The 25,545-nt window shown below is 48.3% G+C and overlaps 2 protein-coding genes across 13 annotated transcripts in view; one reads left to right on the forward strand and one right to left on the reverse strand.

Moving 5' to 3' along the window:
- Positions 1-10,233, reverse strand: part of LOC307181524 (uncharacterized protein) — an 82,579-nt gene extending 72,346 nt beyond the window's left edge. For 6 of the 10 annotated variants that reach the window (XR_013826943.1, XM_079911972.1, XM_079911973.1 and 3 more), the window contains exon 1: positions 9,294-9,525. Coding sequence is in view for 5 of the 10 variants with exons in the window: in XM_079911972.1 (XP_079768098.1) it covers positions 9,294-9,502 (209 nt within the window). In the remaining 5 variants the exon portion in view is untranslated. The other 4 variants (XM_079911976.1, XM_079911978.1, XM_079911977.1 and 1 more) reach the window with 4 other exon arrangements.
- Positions 5,879-22,636, forward strand: NR2F2 (nuclear receptor subfamily 2 group F member 2). Of its 3 annotated transcripts, none has more exons than XM_079911969.1 (3): positions 5,879-8,703; positions 16,547-17,074; positions 19,792-22,636. In XM_079911969.1, exons 1-3 carry the CDS (start codon positions 8,661-8,663, stop codon positions 20,064-20,066), a joined length of 846 nt encoding a protein of 281 aa, XP_079768095.1. In that variant the 5' UTR covers positions 5,879-8,660; the 3' UTR covers positions 20,067-22,636. The 3 variants fall into 3 exon arrangements, with proteins under 3 accessions (XP_079768095.1, XP_079768094.1, XP_079768096.1); XM_079911968.1 differs by lacking the exon at positions 5,879-8,703 and adding an exon at positions 14,223-14,968; XM_079911970.1 differs by lacking the exon at positions 5,879-8,703 and adding an exon at positions 16,178-16,386.
- The last annotated feature ends 2,909 nt before the right edge of the window (positions 22,637-25,545 follow it).

The following is a 25,545-nucleotide window of genomic DNA, read 5'->3' on the forward strand; positions in this document are numbered from 1 at the left end:
AACTTCTGTAACATCCCTAAAAACGGAGGCAAGCCATCATGCCCTGTCACTTATCTGTGTTTTTTTTAATTCTGGAGGCTTATTTTTCAAATTTTCTTCACTTCAAAAAGCCTGTGATATGTTGTTAAAACTTGCTCAAAATTCAAAAATCATACAAAACTGAAGTGTCCCATCTTGGTAGATAAGATGAAAAAAGCCTTGTAAAGAGCTCCATTGTAAAAACAATGATTCTGTATTTCCAACACACTGAAGCCTAAGGTTTTTGTTTTTGATTTTGTTTTCCTCTTTAGCTTGTATATGTAGTGATGTTTTATTTTTTGTTATTAGGGTTTTTTTTGGGGGTAGTGCAGAAACTCACCTCTTTACTATTGTCTGGACATAGAAATTTGAACACAGAAGTGAATATTATTTTCCAATTTAATAATGCATTGAGCTATAAAGGCAAGACAATTTGAAAATATTTTTAATCTCAAAATCTGCTAACAATAGACAGTACGTGAAGACAAAAACCCAGATACCTTAGTGCCAAAGGCAAGAAGGCAGAAGCACACGAATATAAACCATACCCAATAGCTGCCCTATTTAAATTTATCTAGGATAGAGTTTCTTCTAGTTTATTAAAACTTTACATGTTCCTGAAACTTCAGAGTAAACATCACACCTTTTCTCTATAATTAGAATTTTATTCACTTTTTTTAAAAAGGGGATGAGTAATTCTTGCATATGGACTAAACTTTTTTTAAAAGTATTTAAGCATAAAAGACAAATTAGAGGCATTTCCCTGCTAAACAAGAAGAGAACAAAAGGCTCGTATATAAAATATTCATCCACAGCCATGCCAGTTGCAATTTTAAGAGTTGTTCGGAAAGAATAGATTCAGGTGTTTGTAAGTGTGTTTGTTTTTAATGGAACCTGGGAAATTTAAATAGTAGCTCTTCATTAACTGAACATTCAATTGCACTTTCTGAGAAAGATCTGATGCCTTTGAATTTGTTTTCAATGTATAAACAATGACTTCAGCACAATAGTATATGATTTTAAAAGCTATTAAATTAATCAAAATCATATGAAAAAAGTCAATGAGTAACTAAGCATAATTATTGAAGACTATAAAGAAAAACATTGTTTAATATTTTTTAAACCCCATCCCCCCTCGCTTAAATTTCACTTCTTTCTATTTGGATGGCAATATGGCAACAAAGTATATGCAAAATAAAAAATTCCACCATAACTTTTGGAGTCAGTAAATACATTATTAACATGCATTCTGCAAGAAATAGGGTTGCCTAAATTTTTAACTTCTCCCTGACATGCGATGTAATGTGGTCCTGTCAATATATACCCAATGTGACATTTATCACTGAAGTCAATATTTTCTTCCTTCTACATTTTCACTTTTGTTTTAAACTATTTTAAGTGATATCATCTCAGTCAATTTACCTCAGTCAAGCACATTGTACTCCCTTTGATAAGGTTGATTAATTTATTATAAATTGTAATGTAGGGATAGGAAAGGTACCTTTCTGTGTCCTGTATTCAAAATAAAAAAGATCAGTGTAAATTTTATTTAAACATTACACTTTGTAAAGCCTCAAGTTGATACTTCCTATGGTCAAAAAAACTGAATATTATGTTAGCCTCCTCTCACTTTTGCACAGAAGTCCTTTATTTTTAATGTGTATGTTCAACATTTCAAGAAACCATCCATTTAAGAAGAGAAGTGCAGTTGATAGTTAATTAATTATGTTTTCTAAATTCATACATTATGTTTTTCTATTATGGCAGTATATCTGTCTTTGTCCATTTACTTACTTCTCTAATTATATGCTTTATATTGAAACTGGGGTTTTTCTAAAAACCAACAGAATGGAAATTAGCCCTTGTTTTCTCCTTCTGAAATTCACCTTGAGTTTGTGGCTAAAGAAAATTAAGCAAGATAAATCCCCTTTGTTGTTCTGTTTGTATTTTCTTTAAGTACACTGATGCAGCTAATTAACAACATAAATTTACCTGGATATTTGCCTTACTAACACCTGCACATTTAAATGACTGGCACTTGATACCATTTGATTAATGCCTTTTTTGACATACCAAAAATGAACTGTCATTTTAAAGGTTTCATTACCAGTCTCCTAAGAGAAAAAAATACAGAATCAGACAACCTTTCCTCACCCTGTCCACTTCTAAATAAGAACTGATGTCCACATGGCTTTAGATATCTTTAAAACGTTCTCAGCTGGAGTTGCCTTGCAATATAATATTAAAAGCATATACAGCCCACATCAGACTTAGTTAAATGGGCAACAAATCCCTTATGCTAGCATCTATAGCTAGAGCCTATTCTCTTTTAATTCTTCAATTCATTGAAAAGTAAAATAAACAGAGTAGCATATTGTTGAATTTTAAAATAAATGTATTAGGCAAAAGATGTTCACCTCTTGTTTAAATGCCCTGCCAAAGCTACCAAACTGAAAACTGACGTTTTTACCTTGAAGTGTCTTTCCATGATTCTGCAAGGCACAACAGCTTTACCATTACTAAGTTGCTTCAGCTTGTATTTCAACAATAGAGATTCCAAGGAACTCATTCAAAACTCTTTTTTGCACTGTTTTCTGCCAGACCTTCAGCATGTACACATGAGTGACAGCCTCTGTCTAGTGCTTGAGTATACAAACCTTTAATCTATCATGGAACTTCTACCACCATAAGAATATATACACACCCATGTGCATATACCTTCATTCACATAACTATTATATAACTACTCATTAAAAATGCCACCAGGTGTGAAAACAGCAGAATGGATTTTCCTAATCTCATCTAGATTTCATGGCTATAATTTGGCTACTGACAAGATTCTAAATTAGCTTTTACTTAAATGAAAGAAGGTAAAACGTATATTAGGATTTGTATTTTTTAAAAAACCTCTCCCACAATAATTAATTGTTGCATATATGTTAGAATTATTTTTCAAGTGAACTGGGTGGTCAGTTAAATAGAAGAAAATATTTCACTACATTGTGTTTTCTTATTCCCTAAAGTCCATCTCCGTGGAGTGAGCTGCCTTGATGGATGAAACTGTTGTCTCTCAGAATGGAAACCCGCTTTCGTAGGAAGGGTGGGGGTGGGGGAGGACCAGTGAAAGACAGAGCTCTAAAATCCTTGCAACTAGAGTGAATTTACCTCCCCTCTCTCCCCCTTCTTCCCTTTCACCCTTCCTTCCTTTTTTGCTACAGCCCCTTTGGTACATTAGTGTAGTTAACCTTCGCTCTGGCCGAGACCAAGAAGGGTTAATGGAGACCCGGCTTCTGACAGCCTCCAGGTCAGCGATGCTCTCGAGCTTCCATCGCAGGAATTAGAGGATTACCGAGGAATGAATTCGAGGCACCAATCGCCTCACACCTGAACACATCACTCCAAGCCACTGGGATTCATACTTAAAAAAAAAAAAAAAAAAATTCTCCCTTCTGAAAAACGGTTAATTAGATCTGCAGTTATATTTCCTGTTGCACCGAGGAGCCAAGTAGGGCAGCCTGAACTGAATTCCTCAATCTGCCAAGGAAATCGAGCAATTTGGGGAGAGGGAAAATAAATAAATAAATAAATAAATAAATAAATAAATAAATAAATAAATAAATAAATAATAAAGCCAGCAAGCTATCGGTTTCTTCAGCAAGGGCAGATTTTTAGGAAAAGGTTAAGAGCGAGAAAGGGAAGAAGAAACGAAAAAAATTCTTCCCTTTCCTCACCTTCGGTCTCCCCTTTTCCCCCCGAAATTAGTGCCTTCTTGATTATTTGCAGCTGTTTCGAACCTCAAGGTTTGTTCACAGCAGCGACCGATGCCTCCCGCTTCCAGAAGTGAAAAGCCATTTTCGCGCCAGGACTTTGCTGCTTGAGTTTGGGGAGAAGGTTTTCTTCTCCTTCCTAGCAAACTCCACCCAAAGCCTTGCTAACTTCAGCGAGCCCCGCAAGGCTTTGCGCCCTCGCACTTTAGGCTTCTGCACCCAGCCTTGGGGCCACAGAACCATTTCCCTCGCTGGACTGTCGCTTGAGACCCCCAAAAGCTGATTTCCCGCCCTGGAGAGGACGGGGACATCCAGGGGGCGTCGTTGGTGTGTGTCACCCTGCCTCTGCCTTCCTGCTCCCCCTCAGACTTCCTCCCACCTGCCTAGGAGCCCCGAACCTGGAATCCACTTGCCCTGCGGTCCGCAGCGGGTTCCGCCACCCGGCGGCCGCCCTTGACACTGGGTGGGTGGGATGGAGAGGCAGCCCGCTGGGCTGGGCTGGGCCGCTGCGTCCTCTCTGGAACACTAGGGGAGACGAGGGGGCAGAGGTGCATCCGGGAGAAAGTTCGGGGATGCTGCGTGGCGCGCCGGGGGAAAATGCAACCCGTTTGGGCCACGTCGTTACTCCGGGAAGCTGCCTGGAGAGCCCGCGCTGTGCGGGAACCTGCCAGCATCTCCACGCCGGGCCTGCGATCCCCTTCCGTGGCCACCTGACCACTGGCACTCGCGACGTAGAGCCCCGTGGCGCCCAAGCGCTCTGCCCCGCGGCGGCCCGCGCAGCTCTCACCCAGCGCCAGCCCAGCCGCGCCGGGACGCGGCGGACTCCCTGCCGCTGGCTGCGCCCTCGCGTCTCCCGTCGAGGAGGGAGGGACACAGGCTTGCCCCCGGATGCTCTCTGGCGGTGGTCGGGTCGCCCCCCTCGAGGCTCGCTCCCCCCTCTCAGCCTCGCCAAATCCCTGAAAGCCCCGGCCCCCTTCGTCACCCCGGGGGCTTCTAATCACTCCGTATCGATTTCCCTAACTCTTTTCATCCAGTTGAAGACACATCTTAAAACACTCCAGCCCGGAGTGTGCTCTGGGCTTTATCCACACTAATAAAATGATTTACCCTTCTCTCTGCGCTCTCCTCACTGAGGAAAATCGTTCGAGCCCCGGCTATTTGTGTGTGATCAGTAAATATTTAGTGCGGTGACATCCTCAGCTAGGCTTCTGATCGATTCGGGGCCCACCGGGAGGTGCGCACGGTCAGGGCGGGGCCGCGCCGAGCCCGCCGAGGGGGCTCCTCCCGCCCTCGCCGCTGGCCGCTGATTTACGGCCTCTGCAACCAGCAAAGGGGGGCGAAAGCGCGCCGGGAAAATTGGCTTTTCAACCTTTTCACTTTTGACATTCAGCTGCCTCCCCAGGCTCTAATTCTCGCCCTACTCCCCCCTCCTCACCCCAACCAAGGGCGCCCCGTGCGCCCTGCGCGCCCTTCCTGCGGCAGCGCGCTGCGCTCGCGCCCCCGAGGCCCGGGGACCACCTAGCACAAGCCTACGCCTTGACGCGGGGAGGCCCAGTCCCCTGCCCTGGGAGTCGTCGCCTTCGGGGCGAAATGCACTCTGCCCGCCCACACCTCAGAGGGTGGAGGGGTTGTGGAGAAGCCGAGAGCTGCGGTGGCCCGGACGGGGAGCCACTGTCCTCGCTACCTTTTCTCCGACCCTCAGTCTTTTCCCCACTTCTGTGGCTGGTCCTCGACGCCCCTCGGGCCGGATGGCGTCGGGCGGGAACTTTACTTTCCTCGCAGAGACGCTCCCGTTTCCTTAGAAGCGGAAAAAGCGCTTAGCTTGGAGGAGTTGGAAGGGGGCCTCCTACCCTGATCTTGGCTGCCAGAGGGTTGCGGCCGCGGCAGTGAGAGTGTCCTCATCCCCACTGGCCTCCCCGAGGCGCACACTCCTTCCTTATTTCAGGGCCGCGCCCTGAATCTAGACACCAGGCAATGGGCCGACCTGGAGTAAGGCATGACACGCTCTCGCCCCCTCCTACAGACCCACCACCTCGGGCCGCTGCCTTGTCAGAGGAGGAAGATGTGAAAGATACTAACCCCCTGGGCTCCACCGCTCTGCAGTCAGGGGCACGGGCCTGAAAAACTCCAACACTGTTGCCCACCTGTTAGCGGCCCTGATCCCCTCTCACCTGAGGCCGAGGCTTCTGCAATTCCCCCCGGGTCCAGGGAGGGAGGTGAGCCACATCGCTGGTTCACGCACCCCTCCCCAGCGCTAGCACCCTCTCCTTTGTCGCACACGTGATTTTCTAAACCACTTTATCTGCAGACTATATCTTTATACTAATGCATACTTAATTGGTCCGTCTTGACTGTCCATATAAAACAATTTAATTAGGGTGCTTTCTTGCTTTGGAAAGCAAAGAAAAAAATCTGCCCAGTGCTTATTGTATTTAGCACCAATACAGGCAGAAAATGTAGCACAAGTTTTTGGTTGAAAGAGCACCTCTGTGCCCATTGAAGGGCGTTGATCCGAAAAGACAGAAAGGACAAGTAAAATCGATTTGAAGCGACCCTCTCTGTCCCTTTCACACCATTCAGAAACTCCATTCCTTCTAAGACAAAGACCAGAGCCTTGGGAATTCTCAGGGAAAAAGAGGACTCCAGTCCCACAAGCCTAGGGCACTTTTTAAAAACCTTCAATATTGCACTTAAAACCCGCTCTCGGTTCTGTGCCCCCCCCCCATGCGGGTTTCACTGGCACCCTCTCCAAAGCGTCAGGCGGCGTGGCTGACAAGCCCCCACTCCTCTGTGGGCTCGGCCTTCTGGCCAGGCCGGACCAGGCTTTTAGGGTTAGTGCAGCCCTCACCTTTGACCCCCAAGATCGAAGTGGCTGCCACACTGCAGAGTGCAAAGCTACAACCCAGGCCAGAGTTAAAACAAAACAGCAAAATATTTCTCTACTCCCAAACCCAGGGAAACCAGTTCTGGTTCAGCCGCCTGAGCCACCTTACCCAGTAATACCTCACTCAACTTTTTTTTTCTTCTTCTTTTGCAATGAACTGCCCTAGCCACCTCTAAAGCAGGGAACTTGGGTTGTCAGGGCTGCATCGCTGGGTAGCGGTGAGTTGTCCTCCATTAGGAACCCAAACACCAGGTTATCCGACAGGCGCCCTGGCTGGGGAAGGCAGTCATCGATCAGACCTGGCAGGAAAGGGAGGAGGGAGAGGAGGAGAGAGGAGGACGAGGGGAGGGGAGGAAACAGGCTGAGCTGTGATCACCTTCACCTGCCCTGAGCCCGGCCCCCCTGTTCAACTATCCCTCGACCTTCTGCTGGGGTTAAAGGGGGCGGGGGTGAAAGGGAGGGGGGCATCCCCAGTTACACAAGTGGCCTCCTTCTATAAGAGAATGAGTTCATCACCTCCCCAGAGAAGCCTCACCATCCATCCACTCGTATAACTGATGAGACAAACCACAAGGAAAAACTTCTGTAGCCCATATTTATGGTATTAATGAATAGTTAAAAAAAGATTTACACTTCTTATGATCAATATTCTGAGTTATTTCCCTCAAAGTATATAATTACAGTGTCTTCAGAGTTTTCATCATTGTTTGAGGTGGCAAAACTATTTGTAATTTTCATTAGCCAGTAAACATGTAATTAACATTCAGCACTGTGTTTAACTTAATTCCTGTTTAAGACAAGGACAAGAAGCAGCCGAAGAGGGTTAGTTCCATTTGTCAAGTCTGACATACATCTTACCATAACAGTTTCCTAAAATAAAAGATCCGTGTTTCCCCATTATTCTTCTCTTAAAACAAAACAAAAAAATTCCATTAGTTAAAACGGTATTAAACTGCGAGGGGAAGCATAGTTTATTCTCAAATTTTGCTAGTTACTGTATTCCTGCTTCCTTTATTCATTTTGGGAGGTGGATGTAGAGAGGGGGTGAATTAAGCATGCATTATCTGAAGACAGAAAGTGGGGAAACCCCTCCCCCCAAAGAAATAGGTTTCCTCTTCAGGAAAGTTCTAGAAGGGGAACTGGGAAGGGGGGACATGAATCCGCAGGGGAGAAGGAAAAATCACTTGGGGGGGGGGTTGAGTTAAAAGTAGAAAATGAGGATTTCAACGGATTCCTAGGAAAGATGTTGCCCTCCTGTTTCAAGTTCTATCTTTGATCTAGGGTGAGGGGAGCCTGTCTGCCAGTCTGCGAGGCTGCTGCTTTTTTCCCCTCCTCTCCCACCTCTGTTTTTTTCCAACTTGCTTTAGGATTAGCCTCCATCCCTCTCGACCCCAAACAGTGGAATTTGGCTGTGCCTTGGGTCGTCTTTGCTCTGCAGTATCGCCTATAGTTGTTGGCGGTTTTCTGCTGAGGCTGAGCCGTTAGCTCCAGCCTCCGACTAAACTCATTAAGTTGGGAGATTTTTTTCAATTGGACGGGTGTTTTTAAAGTCTCGTCTTTCCAGCCCCAAACAAGGTGTAACAACGCACTCTTCCTTCTAAGGAATGAGATGAGAGACAAGGATCACTCCAGACATCTCCTACCTACGGTTTGGGGTTTTTTTTCTTAAAGGCGAGGCTTGCATTCCTCAGCAGCTATGTACAAAGCTCCCTGAAACCTCGTCTCTCTAAAGTTACTGTGCAGGGCTTTCCAAGGCTGAGAGCGCCTAATACATGGGGAAGCACTTCCCTGAGGTGGAAGATCTCTCCCTTCACCTTTCCTCTTTTTCCCTGCAGGCTAGTGCCTACTTTTTATCAGTTTGCACAATCGCTTAGATAAACACCGAGGAGGAGATTCTCTTTAATTATCAAAGACACATCTTTTCAGGGGGCCAACAAAGCATTTATTTCACCCGCCAAACTAAAGGAGAGTTATTCCAGTTTAGAAGGAAGATGCAAGCGGTTTGGGACCTTGAACAAGGCAAATATGGTTTTGGTATGTTTACTTACAGTATTTTTTTCTCTCTCTCTCTCTCCTTTCTCACTTTCCTCCTTGTGCTGTGTGGGGTTGGGGATGACTTGGGGATTTTCAAAAAATCGGATTGCTAACGTGTATGAAATGCCTAGGACTGTGGTTTAAGGTGTTCGGGGAAGGGGGGACAGTCAATTCAATGCCTTGCCATATTTTATTACATGTGTGCGGTAGGAGAGGTGGTGGGGGGCGGGGAGAAGGGGAAAATACAATTGCGAAGCTGCCAAAATATGATTAAACCGAAGCGTAAAGACTGCGGTGCCTCCCATCTCCTCAAACTCATTTCCTTCGCTAGAGCAAACTAAAAACCAGTCCTATAAGCGTGTTTTTCCAAGCAATAGACGACTCGGTTTTCTAGCAAAGGAGCTGCTAGGCTCGCACTAAGCGTCAGAATTTACTGTTCGATCTGCCTCTGCGCTGTATTTTGCAACCTTGTGCAACTGACATCCGGCCAGGCAGGGAGGGAGAAAAGCTCTGCCCGGCGCCCTCGCCCGCGGCTCGGGGAGCAGAGCGCTCGGTTAAGCTAGGAGAATCGCAACGAGAAGGGTACTCACCATCGGGCGGGGTAGTGGAGCTGGCGTGCGGATTTCAGGCAAACGTTTACCTTTTTGCTGTCTATTACAACCGTGTCGGGCTGACTTAAGCAATTCTGTGCTCTGTCCAGAACGTTCAAGGAACGGTTCCTCATTTTTAAAAAGCCAGCGAGAGAGACGACAGAGACAGAGAAAGAAAAAAGAGAGGAGGGGGTGAGGGGGACGCGCATAAACCCAGTTCAGAAAAAAAAAAAAAAAATCATCACCTCTCCGGCAGTGACTCAGGAAACGCAGAGGTGGCGAGATCGGAGTCCGGTCCAACCAAGCCAGAGCCAATTAATTTTAAACCCTGAAGAATTATTCAGATTAAAATGTACAGAAGTTTCATTCTGCTATGCCTACGTGAGCTCAAAGTCGTTTCCCTTTAAGAGCTCTTTTCTTTTAAAGTTGCGTTTTAGGCAGCGAGGACTCTTACACTAGGGGGCAGACAGATACTGTACTTGCTCCAATCTTAAGCAATTTTTTCCCTCCCAGCATATGCTCTGATTTAGCACTGTAAATTTTTCAGAGGACCCAACTCTGACAGCCCCTGGTGATTTTCAAAGTACCACAAGCCAGTGGTTAAAAATTGCATTGACTTGGAAGTTCAGAGAGACACAATGGAAGCCCCTTTCTCTATTCATGGAGCTCCAGTGTGGTGGAAGAGAAAAACACACACGGACTAGATTGAGGGGAAGGAGGAATTCAATGAATCCTGGTGGACAGAACTGGTTTCTACTGAGTTCAGAGTTAATCTCGACATTTGCTGAGGTCTGTATTCATATTATGATTTAATTTGTGGAGAATTACAGCCACTTTCTGGAAGAAAATCATATTCCTGGGTGGCTTTTTTTCCCCCTACAGTAAAACAAATGTTTTTTCAACTTTCTCCGGCCAAATTAAAGCTTGCCATTCTTCTCATTAAAATAAATTTACATCTACAATAAAAGACTGGGCTGGATTTTCTTTAAAAAAAAAAACAGTAACAACATATTGATATTTATCTTTTAGCCTTAGAGCTGTTTTAATCAAGGAATATGAGCATCTCAGAAGAAGACATTTTAAAATATTTTCTCCTTGTTTTTCTTCTCAGTCTGCAGTCTTCTCTCTTCTTCTATACAATAAATTAACTACAATTGAAATGGTCATTTTTTTGTTGTTTTTGTTTTTTGGCTTTTTAATAGCACCCCCATAACTGAATGAGTCCTAAAATACAGAGTAAAACACCTCTGACTTATTGGCAGCCCTGTGGTTGTATGCCTATCAGGATCCAGAGCTGTAGGAGATGGTTGGGAAATCCTTCATTTTAAATCTGAAGCCATCAGAGCGTACTTCAAATACCAAAAATCTCAAAGTGTCCTGGAGAAGCTCTTCTTCCTCAAAAATTTCCGACTGCATGTTTGTAAAAGGTGATCTTGCCATGGAAGTGTCTGCACCCAAGAGGCGAGTTTAGGATTTCCTTATAATCAGTTATATCTTCTATTAAATTGAGATGGGGATGCCCATTAGATTTTCTATCTCAACCCCAGCCCTACCACATCTCTGCTGAGTTTGCCCCTAATCTACTGACATTTGTAGCATTAGGAAATTCCTCAAATCATAGAGGTTGAAAAGAAAAAGAGTAAAAAAAAAAAAAAGCACAGCCTTCTCCGAAATGATTTCTTTTCCATCCTTCTCGTCCTCTTTAGGAGAAAGTTATATTGTGTCTCTAATCAACCTGAAATTTTCTGCCTGGCTTTGCTCTATGGCAATCTCATTACACACCAGGTTTATGATAGCTCAGTGTCCACTATAGTTCTTTTTTAACAACTTCCAAATAATCCCAGCACCTGCAGCCTTAGTGAAATATGTGATTTCAGCGGAGGAAGGGTGAGGGCTAAGGAGGTTTCAAGAATGAAGCATAAGGAGAATCTTTCCTTCCCTATAAACTAGTGCCTATCTGCCTACATCTTCATTTAGTTCCTACCTCGTATTCTCCCCATGTGTGTAAAGGGTATTGAGTGCAAAGTGCAATCTATACATGTCAGTTATATGTATGGTTTATTATTTTTTAATCCTTCATCACTCCGATTTTTTAAACTATCAAGGATGCTTTCCTATGGTCATTAATTTACTCTTTGTGTTCATGTTTCCTGAAGCTCAACATGTTTTGTGTAAAATATCTTGTTCATAAACCTGGTTGCATTACCAGTCTACAGTTTTTTCTTGGTGCAAAGACTGTATGATGGAGTCACAGTTTTGTTCTATAAATTTTGAATAATCATAATCCACTAACTGGTCAAAATCCAACAGACAGGTTACTGATTTGGAATACAGTGTGTTCTGAGGGGCAATTCTAGATGTTTGATGTTTAAAACCAAAAGCCCTGGAATTCAGAGACATAACTGGCTTGATGATTTTAACACATTGAGCAGAATGGCACAGGAGATGAAGTTGTTCTCATTGCAGTGAATCTCCTGAGGAAGAATATGGCTTGTGCGTGATTCCTGTGAGTTGTACTTGTTATTATTCCCAATTTGGGGCAGAATCTCTGGGTGTGTTTTAATGACTGTATGAATGCTTAAAAGGAACTTGAGGAACAATGAAGTCGTACTCAACTGTTCTATTACCTAGAAGCATAGTCGCTGAAGCCTTTGTCTGTGTACATTGACAAATGCGCATCTGATATATGTGCGCTTACATATGTGTACAGAGGGTATGCACAGGGGACGCTGGGAGGCTGCCTCCGCTTGTCCATCAGCGGGCAGAAAGGTCTTTTCACCTCTCACCACGACTGGGTGTGTGGCAGGACGTGGGCTTGGGAGTTAGCTGAAACTAACGAGAGAGGATAAAGTTGAAGAAAATTGATTTTAATTGCATCATGACAATGAGATGAAGTCTATTTCTGCTTCTCAGCATCCGAGATGCTTTATTTGAGCAATTAAAATGTCAGGCCACATTCCTGTGAAATGTTAACCCTACAAGGAAAACACAGCCACTGACGGCTCCTTTTCTCTAAAAAAACGAAAGAGAGAGAGAGAAAGAAAGAAAGAAAGGAAGGAAGGAAGGAAGAAAAGAAAGAAAGAAAGAAAGGAAGAAAAGAAAGAAAGAAAGAAAGAAAAAGAAAGAAAGAAAGAAAGGAAGAAAGGAAGGAAGGAAGGATGGAAGAAAAAAAATAGCCACCAAACCAAGCAAGTGATCAGAGTAGACTAAGGGAAGGGTCTACCATCACCCGGATTTGACCAAATGTTTCGTTTGGAAAATGCCTGCAAGCTCGGCTCGAGGCACCTTCCCATCCTCACCCACTACCCCTCTGCAAAGAAACCGGGGAACTTTTCTCTTTCTCTGGTACTGTGGGCATAAAGATGCGCTGGGAGTCCCGGGTGGTGCGCGAACAACGGATTTGGTGGCATCGCCAAGTTGCGAGAGTCGAAGTCCTCGATTCCATCCAAAGCCTCTCGCGGAGCCTTTAAGAGGCGTTGTGTGTGCGCGCCGCGGTCCTCTCCCCTCTGGAGCGGAAACCTCGGGTGCGGGGTGCGGACAGAGCCGTGGCCGCGCGCCCGGGGCCAGTGTGGGCCCATCCCCCGCTTGGCAGTGGCGGCGGCACAGCCGCCCCCTCCCCGCCCCCCTTCGCCCCCCGCGCCAGGGCCGCGACACTGCTCGCGCTAGGACCGGGCTGAGCCCGCGGCCGCCATGGCGGGGCCGCCGCGCTCCGGCCAATGACTGCGAGGGGGCGGTGCGCGCGCGCCTGGCCAGGCCAACCCCGGCTGCTGCCTTATAAGGCGCGCCGTCGCCATGGCAACGTGCGCTAAGTTGCAGCAGTCGTGTCAAAGTTCACTATATAGAGAGCTCAGTGAGCTGATCGCGGAGAAGCCACTTCTGCCAGCCCCGGCGCCTATAAATCGCATTCCCTCCCGCGCCCCCCTTTTTAGCATATTTGATCACTTTGATTCTCTGTTCTTTTCTCTCCGCGGTGTGTGTGTGCGTGCGCGCGTGTGTGTTTTCTTCTCCTCCTCCTCCTCTCCCCGAGTTGTCTTCTTTCTCCGGGTGCCGTGCTGCCTTTTTTCCCCTCTTTCATTCTTTCTCTCCGTCTTTTCCTCCCCCCTCTGCGCACGAAGGATGTGCTTCTAGGTGGTGATCTGCCCTCCTCTCTCTCTTTTATCATTTCTCCCCCGCCGCCGGCGAGTTGACTCTTTCCCTATGTGTGTGAGGCGGCGGCGGCGGCAGCAGCAGCAGCAGCGGCTCCGGCGGCGGCAGCAGCGGCTTCAGCGGCGGCGGCGGCGCTAGACGCGGCGGCTCCGGGCCCGACCCGGCGGCTTCGGCGGCGGCGGCGGCGGCTCCAGCGGCGGCGGCGGCCCAGGCGGCCCGCAGGGAGCGGCGAGCGGCCTCTATCCGGCGAAAGCGGGCGGCGGCGGCCGGAGCAAGCGAGGCGCGCGCCGGGCGCCTGTGGCAGGCGGCGGCGGCGGCCCAGCGCCAGGACGACGCCGCGCAGCGCCCGACGCGGACCACTTTCATGCTGATTCCCCCGGACCCGGGCAGCGCTCCGGCCACTCCGTGGGCCGCCGGCCTCCGCCCCGGCCTGCCTGGCTCTCTGGGTGCGCCCGAGACCGGCGCCTCTGCTCTCCTAGTCCTCCTGATTTCGATGGCTTTCCTGAATGGCTGACTGTGGGCTGCCCTGGACTTGGCCCCCGGACAGTCGCCTCTCCTCCTCCACCTCCTCCTCCTCCTCCTCTTCCTCCTCCTCCTCCAACTCCTCGGCTGCACACCAGCTCTGAGAGCGAGAGAGTGAACGAGAGAGGGAGGGAGAGAGTGAGAGCGAGGGAGATCTTTGGAGAGATTTTTTTTTTTTTTTTGCCTCTTACTTCTGTCTTGAAGCCAGACAATCGACTTGCAGCTCTCCCTCCCCTCCCTCTCTCTCCACGTTCTGCTCCCACTTGCTCTCCCCCGGCCCCATCCCCTCCCCTCCCGGCGGAAAGCCCCCCGAAAGCAACAAAGCTGAGCCGAGAGAAACAAACAAAACAAACACACCGGGCCAGACAAGCAATCGACAAAACTTTGCAAAGCAGAAACAAAAAAGGAAAAACTAACCAACCTCAACCAACCAGACCCCGAGCCACCCGGGGCGCCCTCTCGCACCCTTGCACACACAAAAGGCGGCGCGCCGGAGCCCGAGACCCGGGAGCCGCCGCCGCCAGCAGCCAGGGGAGCAGGAAGTCCGGACGCGGCCCCCATAGATATGGCAATGGTAGTCAGCACGTGGCGCGACCCCCAGGACGAGGTGCCCGGCTCTCAGGGCAGCCAGGCCTCGCAGGCGCCGCCTGTGCCCGGCCCGCCGCCCGGCGCCCCGCACACGCCACAGACGCCCGGCCAAGGGGGCCCGGCCAGCACGCCGGCCCAGACGGCGGCCGGCGGCCAGGGCGGCCCTGGCGGTCCGGGCGGTGACAAGCAGCAGCAGCAGCAGCACATCGAGTGCGTGGTGTGCGGGGACAAGTCGAGCGGCAAGCACTACGGCCAGTTCACGTGCGAGGGCTGCAAGAGCTTCTTCAAGCGCAGCGTGCGGAGGAACCTGAGCTACACGTGCCGCGCCAACCGGAACTGTCCCATCGACCAGCACCACCGCAACCAGTGCCAGTACTGCCGCCTCAAAAAGTGCCTCAAAGTGGGCATGAGACGGGAAGGTATTGGCCTCTCATTTCTACCCCCCTCGCCTGGGGTCCCGGGGCCCTGGGTGCGTTTGGCTAGCCTGCTCTGGGTAAGGACACGGAAGCCCCAAGCTCTTCTCTTCGTATTGCAGCTGAAAGGGGTTTTATACTAGAAGCAAGTTCTGCATTGGAACCCAGATCCCCAAATCCGCATGCTTTGGCCGACTGATTTCCTCTTCTACTCTCTCTTCGGGCTCTTTTAATTTTCTTTGCATTGACTGCCAGTTCATTCGAGTTCGCCTTTCTGCAAGTGATGGGGTGTTGTTTGTTGTTGTTGTTTTAAAGCCTGGTTTACTTCTCTTTCCTCTCAGTTTTTTTTCTGTCTCCTTGTTTTTCCTGCATGTTCAACACATGTCCCTCCTCCCCACCCCCTCCCCAGCCCCCACCCGCTCAAAAAAAAAACCAAAAAAAAAAAACCCAACAACCTGAGATTGTACTTTTGTACAGGAGGTTCAAATTACAAATGGCAATTTTACGCACTTCGCCGTATTAACGCTGCCGCCCGGGCAGCACTCATGTGACCCTCCGTGGATTAACATTCGGCTGAAAAAAAAAAAAAAAAACCTCTGTTTTCTTTTTTCCTTTCACTTTTGAAAGGAGGAGAGCGCGATAGGGAGTTAGGGGAAGGGTGGGCGAGGGGCCCTGGGCGGCTGCTTTCGCTCTGAGCGAGTTGGGTCTTTGTGATACGAAATTCGCCGAGCGCCGCAAGCCGTGCTCGGCCAATGGCGCGCTCGGCGCCGGGCGCGGGCTCCGGGTTGGGGCGAGCGAACGCCGCGGTTTCTTTGTGTTTCTGCGAGAGCGACTCTCCCCGTCCGGCGTCAGATAACAGCTCGTGCCCGAGCCTGGCCGGCTTTCCCCGGCCCTCCCCGGCCCTCCCCGGGCTGCGCCGGCCGCCCGCTCCCCGCCTCTCCCCGGCTTCCTCTCGCCTCGGCCGGCCTGTCTCTCCGCCCTCTCCCTCCGTCTCTCTTCCTCCGAGCACACCGATTAGGATGCCGCCAGACCTCGGTTCTCAGCTTGTCTCTCACCGGGGGTGGCCCGCGGGGCTGGGGTTGCGGGGTTGGGGGAAAGCGGTTCCGGGGTGGCCACAGGCCGTCCGGGGTGCAGCTTGATGTCTTTTGCAAAAGCGTCTCACCCTCCCCCCAGCCTCGCCCCTCCCGCTCCCTCTCCTCCAATCAATAAAAAATATCAGCCGTTTAGCAGTAAGGAAGAAAGATGCCCCCAGAATGCTCCATCCCTCCCATCGTGCCGGGGACCGCGAGGCAAAGCGGCCAATTCTGGGTCCTCGGCCGCCCAGCCCGGAGCGGGCCTCCGAGGCCAGTGTGCCGCCCTGGCCGCCAGAGCTTGCCTGGGTGGTGATTTGAGAGGAGTGCAGCCGGGCTCCCGGCGACTCCCAGGTCTGTGGCCCTAGCGCGCTGGTGAGAGGGGCAGGCTTGCCTGTTCCTGCGCCCCGCGGGGTCTGGGTCAGGTGGGGGTCGGGCTGGGGCAAACCCTGACGGGGGAGCAGGGGAACGAAGCTGGTCATTAACTGCGGAGTGTCTCCTTTCCTCCCTGCAGCGGTGCAGAGGGGCAGGATGCCGCCCACCCAGCCGACCCACGGGCAGTTTGCGCTGACCAACGGGGACCCCCTCAACTGCCACTCGTACCTGTCCGGATATATTTCTCTGCTGCTGCGCGCCGAACCCTATCCCACGTCGCGCTTCGGCAGCCAGTGCATGCAGCCCAACAACATCATGGGCATCGAGAACATTTGCGAACTGGCCGCGCGGATGCTCTTCAGCGCCGTCGAGTGGGCCCGGAACATCCCCTTCTTCCCTGACCTGCAGATCACCGACCAGGTGGCCCTGCTTCGCCTCACCTGGAGCGAGCTGTTTGTGCTGAACGCGGCACAGTGCTCCATGCCCCTCCACGTCGCCCCGCTACTGGCCGCCGCCGGCCTACACGCCTCGCCCATGTCCGCCGACCGGGTGGTCGCCTTTATGGACCACATACGGATCTTCCAAGAGCAAGTGGAGAAGCTCAAAGCGCTGCACGTCGACTCCGCCGAGTACAGCTGCCTCAAGGCCATAGTCCTGTTCACCTCAGGTAGGAAGGAGCCCTGCCCTCTCATGCCCATGCGCTCCTAGCTCAGAATTAGGGCCTAAACTCTTCGGAGCCCCCAGAACTAGCCCAGCCTCCCCCTTAAAAAGCCAAACTGTCTGTGCAACTTGGAATGGGAACTTTGCATAGCTGTTGGGGCCCCACCAGGCCTGTCCTGGGGAGAGGGGAGAGGAGAGGAAGGCTGGGTTGCAAGAAGGATGCTTCAGACACAGACTCTCAAAATAGGCCATGGGGAAGCCTCTCAGGCCTGTTCCCCTCCCACCAGACTAGGATGCAGGCTTCTGCTCCTTCCCTTAGCTCAGGCCCTCTGGGCCAGCTGAGCCTGTGGAATCTCCTCTACCCCATGGCTGTCTCTGTCACCCTGGCTGAACCTCTAGAAGATGCCCCTAGGCACTGGAGCAGTCTTGGTATCATCCCTGCAGGGGAAAAGTTTGCCTGCTAATTCAGTAGGAGTTGGAGCTCCAGGCACATCCAACCTGAGGGCAGCAATTTTCAAAATCATATTTTTATTAAAACAATGCAGACTGCCAGGAGAGGGGAAGGAGCTGTCAGAAAGGGGCAAGAGGAAGAAAGGGGCCATCATAACTCTTCAGAATGCCTGTAGGGGGTTGAAGACTCTGGCCTCTCGCTTCCCCTGCCCAGGCAAACAGTTAAGGCAATTTTCAAATAACCCAAAGTGTATGCCAACTTGGGCTGGGTATGAGTATTGCTTGAGATATAAAACCATCATTGACTGCATTATGAAATCTAATTAGTTTGCAGGTAGTTTAACCTGTGTGAGTAATAGACCTAATATTAATTAACTCTTGAGGCCAAACGATTGTTGAAGGTGTCTGGCTTACCACTTTGGGCCACACCTGAGCCTTTTGGCTGCCTCCAGGCTGAGTTCAGCAGAGCCCAGGTGGGTGGAAATCACCCCTTCCACATTCCTGTTCTAAGTTGTCAGCTGATCCCTTTGTCACGGCTGAGAGGGGAAGGGGTTCCCAGTTCAGGATAACAAACATCTGGACCTGGGTAGGGCTTGGAACCTAGTCACCCACTGCAGGTTTTGCAGCTTGTAATCAGGACACGAGGAGAGCTGTGGAATTCCTGTGGCAGACAAAAAGATCCACAGTCTCTTCCTTACTGTTCCAAGGAATTCTGGGGGCCCAAGTCATTAGCTGAATCTATTGCAGGTTCTGAGTCCTTAACCCACTGTCTTTTACATATTGCTGCTCTTCACATAAAATCCACCGCCTCCACTGCCACCCCAAATTCTGCCTTTGAAAGTCCTTAGGTAATCAATTAAAGGACAGTGTCTGGGCAAGGAAGAGCTGTATGCAGAGGCTTGGATCTGGATTATTTTTCTCGGGGGACCTGTCATAACTAGAACATTTGCCTGATGCAGAGGTACAGGCAGGATCTTCCCCTAGCCTATAGCCACTTTCACCCCTTCCCAAAACCCTAACCCAGCCCAAGTTCCCAGACCATCTGGGTGGTGGTTCATTTCTTGATATCCTTGTTAGCTCTTAGACTTACCCTTGGTCTTCCAAGGAAAGAAATGTCTGATACTGTCGTAACAGTTTAATTTATTACTATTTGCAAAATGTAGAGGCCTGTGTGGAGAATGCAAATCACCTCACAAAGAGATAAAGGTTCCTGTTATCTGATTCTGAGACAGTCCGCTGTAAGAAGGAGTCCTATGCAAACAGATCTTTTAATTCCTGATCACAGACACCAATGCATTCTGTATACATGCAAAGTCCTAGATCCACACATGAGGAGATTGTATGTGTGTTCTGTTTCTTGGGGTGGACGTGGTGGCAGCTCTTTTTGAATATCTGCTTTAAGAATTCACAGTATGCATGTGTTAGCCCTCGTCTTGCCTGGGGAGCCCCCAAAGGTCAGGTCACAACCTGCACTGCCTTCACTGAGAAGCCTCTCATTTCAAAGGCACTTATTGTATTTTCACGTATCCGAAAAAGAAAAGTGTTTTCCTGAAGATAACGGGGAGGGGTCTCTTCTTGCAGGGACCTGGGTGTAAAAAAAAATAAATAAATAAGGGGGGGCTGGTAGTAGGAGAAAAAGGGAGAGAGAAGAAAAGGAGGGAAAAGAAACAGCTCAAATGAACAGAGAGATCACAGTTTGCATGGCTGCCCTTCAATAGGCTAAACTGACAAGATCAGTTTTAAAGGGCCACTTAAATCAGTTTCAAAGACTGGAGAAAAATGAGTCGCCCTCTTTGGGGAGAATCTGAGGCTGGGTCGTGGGCGCCATTACCCGGGGCTGGGCCAGGTTGTTGCCCCCCCCCACACTGTATAATTATAAGCCAAACTATTATTTACAGAGGAGGAGGGGGCAGAGCACTGGCAGTTTTGGTTTCATCTGTTTGTCTGTCTGTTTACTGACCTGGGCCAGATTTACCCAATGCACTTCGCTTGGGCCTCCCAGTGACCAAGCCTGAGGACTCGGACAGGGAAAGCCTGCAACGCATTGAGCTGTGTTTTTATTTTAAAGCAAATACCCCAGGACCATCTCTTGCGATCCCCACCCCCCCAACCCCCTCCATCCCAGTTTTCAGTATGTAGGCATTTGCTCCAACTCCGGTTGGGGCAGTTTGACAGAGCACTGTACACACACCTCATGTGACCCATTTCAGACCTCTTAATCTGATGACTGAATTCTTCGTCTTCTTCTTCTTTTTTTTTTAAACTTTCTTCCAGATGCCTGTGGTCTCTCTGATGTAGCCCATGTGGAAAGCTTGCAGGAAAAGTCCCAGTGTGCTTTGGAAGAATACGTTAGGAGCCAGTACCCCAACCAACCAACGCGATTCGGAAAGCTTTTGCTTCGTCTCCCTTCCCTCCGCACGGTCTCCTCCTCAGTCATAGAGCAATTGTTTTTCGTCCGTTTGGTAGGTAAAACCCCCATCGAAACCCTCATCCGGGATATGTTACTGTCCGGCAGCAGTTTTAACTGGCCGTATATGGCAATTCAATAAATAAATAAATCAAGATAAGAAGGGGGAGTGAAACAGAGAGAAAGAAAAGGCAAAAGACTGGTTTGTTTGCTTAAATTCCTTCTATTAAGAAAGGATATAAAAGGATGTTACAAGTTTGCTAAAAGAAGAGAGGGGAAGAATTTAATGGACTGTGAATTTCCAAAAAAAAAAAGACTGTCAAATGAACTTTTACAGAATGCATTAAAAAAAACAAACTCCTGTGTCGTTCAGAACAACTTGCTACTTATCATTTTTGTATAAAAAGGAAATTAGTCTTTTTCTTTTTTTGGTAAATTTTGGAAAAATATTGCTAAAAGTGCATTTAAGGAGATTGGGAGAAAAATTAGCAGAATGGAGAAAGTAAGTCTTTTTTTTTCCAAATTATTAATTGTCCTGTGTCTATGTACCTCTAGCTGTTCTTTTTTGTACTTTTCTGGTTCCAAACCAGTTTATTCTGTGGTTCTATAATAAGTTTTGATATAATCTTGGCTTCTTAAAAACTGTGTATCCTTAAAATATATGTTCTGCAAGAATTAAAACTCAGTCCATGAAAATATCATAGGAAGACATAAAACTTTAAAAGGCAACTCAAAGATGATGGAAACGCACTTACAAGTGGTGACCAAAAATTTTAGGTGAAGTTGAGCACTCTAATTTGAGAACTGGAGGAACCACATACAACACTTAACTTCCCCTACCCTCCCCACCCCCCCAAAAAAAGATACCATGACAAACCTAGCTTTTTAAAAATATTTTAAGAAAGAGAATGAACTGTGGAATTTATTGGCAGCCAAGGAATGTGTCCAAGACACATGCTGAGGTTTTGAATAAAAAGTGAACTTTTGTAATTTGAATTGGGTCCCGCTTACTTCTTGAATTGTTATGAAAATCCTATATCTGTTTGTATATTTGCAAACCCTTTGTATTATAATTGTTGATATTTTCCCTTTTTAAAAAATACCATTGAAATCAGCATGACAAAATAACACTGTTGGCACTTATAGGTAACGTGATTGATTCAGTATCTTAGAGTTTACAGTTTGTGTTTTAAAAAAACTGAAGGTTTTTTTTTAAGTGCAACATTTCTGTATACTGTAAAAGTTATAATAACTGAACTGTTTGGTCGAGTCTTTGTGTGTTATATTCCAAGGAAAATTGAAAGTATTCAGAAATTAAAATATTATTTGATATCTGAAACCTGTTTGGCTGTCCCCACTCACTGTCTTTCCTTCGAGAAGCCCCTGTGAGCTCTCACTGAGCTGGGCCGGGGGCTCTATTTGTTTACTCCCCTCAGCCAGTTTGTTCAAAGGTAGACTAGTGTATTTGCCTGTTTAATTTGGGTGTGTGTGTGGGGGGAGCTGAAGTTAATGGTTTATCTATGGTTTAGGAAGTGCCATACTGATATAGTAAACCACCCCTATTCACCTAATCCTTCTTTTAATTAAAAATGGATTTTCCAGGAAAAAAAAAGGCCCTTATATTTGTCACACTTAAGTGCCTGCTTAGGGAAGGTATTGTGAAAAGTATTAGAAATCTTGAGATCAGTATCTATTTTATGATCAGGAAAAAAATACTGTTTTGTACATTTCTGACAGTTACGCAGAAGACCGTTCAAGCAGGCTATCACAGCCTTGTAAATAGAAGGCAGTTGTTTGCAATGAGTTTTTCCTTAAGTAGGTGTGATTTTTAAAAATATTCTGTGGTTCTCATCTAGTGTGGTTGTTGAGAGGATTTCAAATTCAGTGGTATAGCTTAGAGCGGCTGAAGGGTTTATTTTTAATGTATATATGATAACTTGCAGTTGGCCTTCCTCCCCCCTCCCCCCGTACGTTCATTCTGTGAGAGCATGACCACAGGTCAAGGGAATCTTTTCCATTGGAGTTCTGTACATAAAAACACGTCGACATTTTGACATTTCAGATTGTGTAGATGCAGCCTGTACTGCTCTTGGGATCCTTTGTCCTTAAAAGCCAAATTAAGAAAAGGAAGAGAAAGAAAGAAGGAAACTTTACAGGGTGTGCGGATTTGGAAGTATCTTGATTTGGAGTCTTTTCCTCTTTCTCTTTTCCTGGTTCGGAGGAAGCTCGGTGTGTGGGAGCTTTTGCAATTTTTGTTCCTATTGAGGCTTTGCAGCAGCCCCACCACTATCCCGTGCCGTGGTTTGATTTTAAAAGGGGGTGGTGGGTAAGGGGATGTGAAAGAAAAGGGATCATTTTGTAAAGTGTATTAAACTTTGATACTCAGTTCCAGTCAATACATGTAGACCAGAAAAATCTGTCTGATTTGTGCATTTGAGCGGAGTTCTCCATCTGACCCTCAGCTTCTTTCTGTAGATATATACATACATAAATATAAGTATGTTCTTATGGCAGAAGATCGCTGACCTCTAGATCGAGGTTTTGTAGGTTGTTGTTTTTTTTCTCCTCTTGCAAGTGCTATCCATGTGAGTGTGTGAAGTTTCTCTAATAAGTAAAACACAGGCCCTTTTCCTTGTTTGTTTTGTGTTAGTTTATTGTAAACAGCCATTTGTTGTAAATTATTATTGGCATTAAATTATAATTTATGATTTTCAAAGCAAAAGACAGTCCCTGTTTTATTATGCTTTAAGCATGTGTTCTAGACGTTGGAAATCTCTCTCTCACTCTCTCTAAGTTTCAGCAGTGAGCTTGGGGTCTGCGAGGCAGAAAAACAGGACCCAAAATTTTTCAAACGGTTAAAACAAAACCCCTTGTATATGTTTAGAGTGGCCGGAGGAGGATCTGTTTAGAGTCTTGAGTTTGGTTTAAGTTTATTGCATTTAAAGAAAGTTTTTCTTTTCACGCTGAGTTAGAACAAAAGATCTTTGCTGCGACTGAATTGGACAAAAGACGAGGGCTGGGACCCAGCGAGTGCGTTCTGTGTGAAATTGACGAGATCTTTTAAAAAGCTGCTAAACATGGCGACTCTTTCCCTTTAAGTGTCTCTTTTTCCTTGCTGGTTTTTTTTTTTTTTTTTTTTTCCTCCATCTGATCTGAGCTCGCTTTATTTCTTTTCCCAACCCCGCTCCCCCTCCTCCTGTTGGTGCTCGGGGGAGTGAGAGAACCCAGTTAGAGGCGAGATGCAACAATAGTCTGAGGAGGGAGAGGGGGAGAGGGAGAGAGAGAGAGAGAGAGAGAGGGAGAGGGAGAGGGAGAGGGTCGGTCGCTGCTTCTCGACACTTTCAAACAAACCTGGGGGGAAGACTAAGCTGGGGTGGGGGACGGTGAATTCTAGCCTGTTCGCTCGGCTCGCGGTCGTCCTGCCTCGGCCTTTCACCAAGAGTTCTCTCTGGGCCGCCAGGGACTGGGGCTCAAAGTTAGCGGGCGACGTCCGGGGCTGGTTCCGCGGAGACCGCTGGGTTAGCATCCGGCCGGCTGCGGGGACGGGAGCCTGGAGTTGGCAGCAGCTGCTGAAAAGTGCCTGCCCCCCCAGCCCCCGCCCCCCACTTACGTGCGGCGGAATTCCGCCCGCGACCCCGGAAAGTCCGGGGTGCCGGGCGCGCGGAGCTGCACTCCTGGGACGTGCATTAAGCGGCGACGGGCGGGGGGCGGTCAGGGGGAGCTCGAGCGTGTGAAACTCTGCCTCGAAGCTCGCTTTTGACTTGGTCCTATGAGCTGAGCCAACATGGCGTCTCCCATTGCACCGCGAGCGCCGGGCTGCCAGGCACGGCAGGGCCGGGTAATAGAAAACACATTGGTTACCAAAAAGAAAAAAAAGGGGGGGGGCGGCTAAAGGCCATTCCATCTGCAGGCAGAAAACCCTCTTTTAAACTCTCTGGCGAGTGAGTGCGGTCCTCGATTATTCTGTAATTAAAGCAGCAGAATTACTAGGGAACATATTGGTGACACAGTATCCCCTTCTCTGTTCGCTCCCTCCCCCTTATAATCCGGAGAGTTTATTTCAGGCCTCCCCTCCCAATAAGAACCAAATGAGAAAAAGTCTGTATCCTCAACCGTGATCTTAAATGTTTGAATGGTATAGGGGGAGGGGGAGAGGCCAGTATTAACAGACCTCGGTCAGTTCTCGCGCTCATTAATGCAGGGGCTGCGCCGGGGGGTTGTGCCGGGGCCTCCTCCGAGCTGGGGGGTGGGGACCGGGCTGCGATCCCCGCCGGACGTGGGCACAACTTGCTGCTTGCATGGCAAACTTAGAGGAAAGCTGGCTTTCTGGGCGGAGGGCTGACTTGGGGGTGCGCAGGGGCCGAGGGCGGGTTCCGGGCGGGCGGTCGCAGGCGCTAGAAATGTGTGAGCCGGCGTGGACGGCGCCCCTGACAGGAGCACTTCACAGCGGGGGATCCCCTTTATCTAATAGGTTTGAGAGGAGGCGAGGTCGGCCGTGGGACAGACCTGGCCGCCCAGAGAGGGTCTTCTGAGAGCCTCTGGAGAGACAGTGTCTTGGCCCGGGCTGAGCCTTCAGTCGACGGGGGAATCGCCCCTTACGTCCAACTGCAACTCCAGCCCAGGCCTGGAGACCCTTACCCTCAGCCGCCTGGGAGGGGAGTGAGGTACTCTGAATTCTGGGCCGCGTCAAGATTTATTGAAGTTAGGTTTAAAAAACGTGCTTCAGATGATTTTTCCCATTTTCTCAGATTTCAAAGGCTCCCTGCAGTGCGGCTGCCTAATTAATGGTGAAATTCAACTAAATCTAATTATGCAGTAATTTTAAAGCAGTTAGTGCTGGGCGTTGGTTTGTAATAGGACCCCAGTTTTTTAAAGTTTGCTTACTCTGTTGGTTTAGGGGAAAGCTATCTTTTGTAAGGCAAAGAAAGACGTGGAAATAGTTTTACTGCGTGAACTGGAGGGCTGAGAACGGCCCCCACCCCGTCCATTTCCATCCCCACTTCTATCTCCCTTCCCCTCTCTCTCTCTTTTTCCTCTCTCAAACTCACGCTTAAAAACTGAGCGAGGTGCTAACCCAGCCAGGGGACCCGGTTTCATAGCCAAAGGGGAAAGAGAATTTTTCATAAGGAGACACAAAGGGACTTGGTATCTGCCCTCTTGGACGCATCTGTAAATGCCCGAAAACAGGGAAGCGACTCTCATCTCTTCTAATAGAGAACAGATTTCCTCTCCTTAACATCCATTGTCATTAAGGAGAAAAGCTGACTCTTGGAGTTATAAATCTTATCGTCCTTCTGATAACACACTTGTAATAAGCGTCTTATTCAAAGTGAATTGTAAAACTGCCTCATTTAATATGGCATCTGTGTCATTAAAACTTTTCATCCCCCCCCCCTCCTTGCGTCTTGCAGGCTTGGCATTCGAGCAAGCGCCTAGGTGCCATGTGGGCCTCTGGGGTAGGACCAAGGGGGAGAGAGGTGTAAGAGATGGGCTACCCGGATTTAGCCTGTGGATCTTAGTCTGGGGTGAGAGACCCCTGAGGCAGAGAGGGCCTGGTGAGGGGGGGTGCTGTGTCCCCCTTTCCCATCCCCCGGAGCAGCCCCCTCTAAATGACGTTCCTT

The sequence above is a fragment of the Stenella coeruleoalba genome (assembly GCF_951394435.1).
Source record: "Stenella coeruleoalba genome assembly, chromosome: 2".
NCBI lineage: Eukaryota > Metazoa > Chordata > Mammalia > Artiodactyla > Delphinidae > Stenella > Stenella coeruleoalba.

Bases quoted from the DNA above. Each gene is read 5' to 3' on its own strand.
- NR2F2 (XM_079911968.1), top strand. From the start codon at position 14,527: ATGGCAATGGTAGTCAGCACGTGGCGCGACCCCCAGGACGAGGTGCCC. The intron at 14,969-16,546 runs GTATTGGCCTCT...TCCTCCCTGCAG, and splicing joins AGTGGGCATGAGACGGGAAG to CGGTGCAGAGGGGCAGGATG. The intron at 17,075-19,791 runs GTAGGAAGGAGC...ACTTTCTTCCAG, and splicing joins CATAGTCCTGTTCACCTCAG to ATGCCTGTGGTCTCTCTGAT.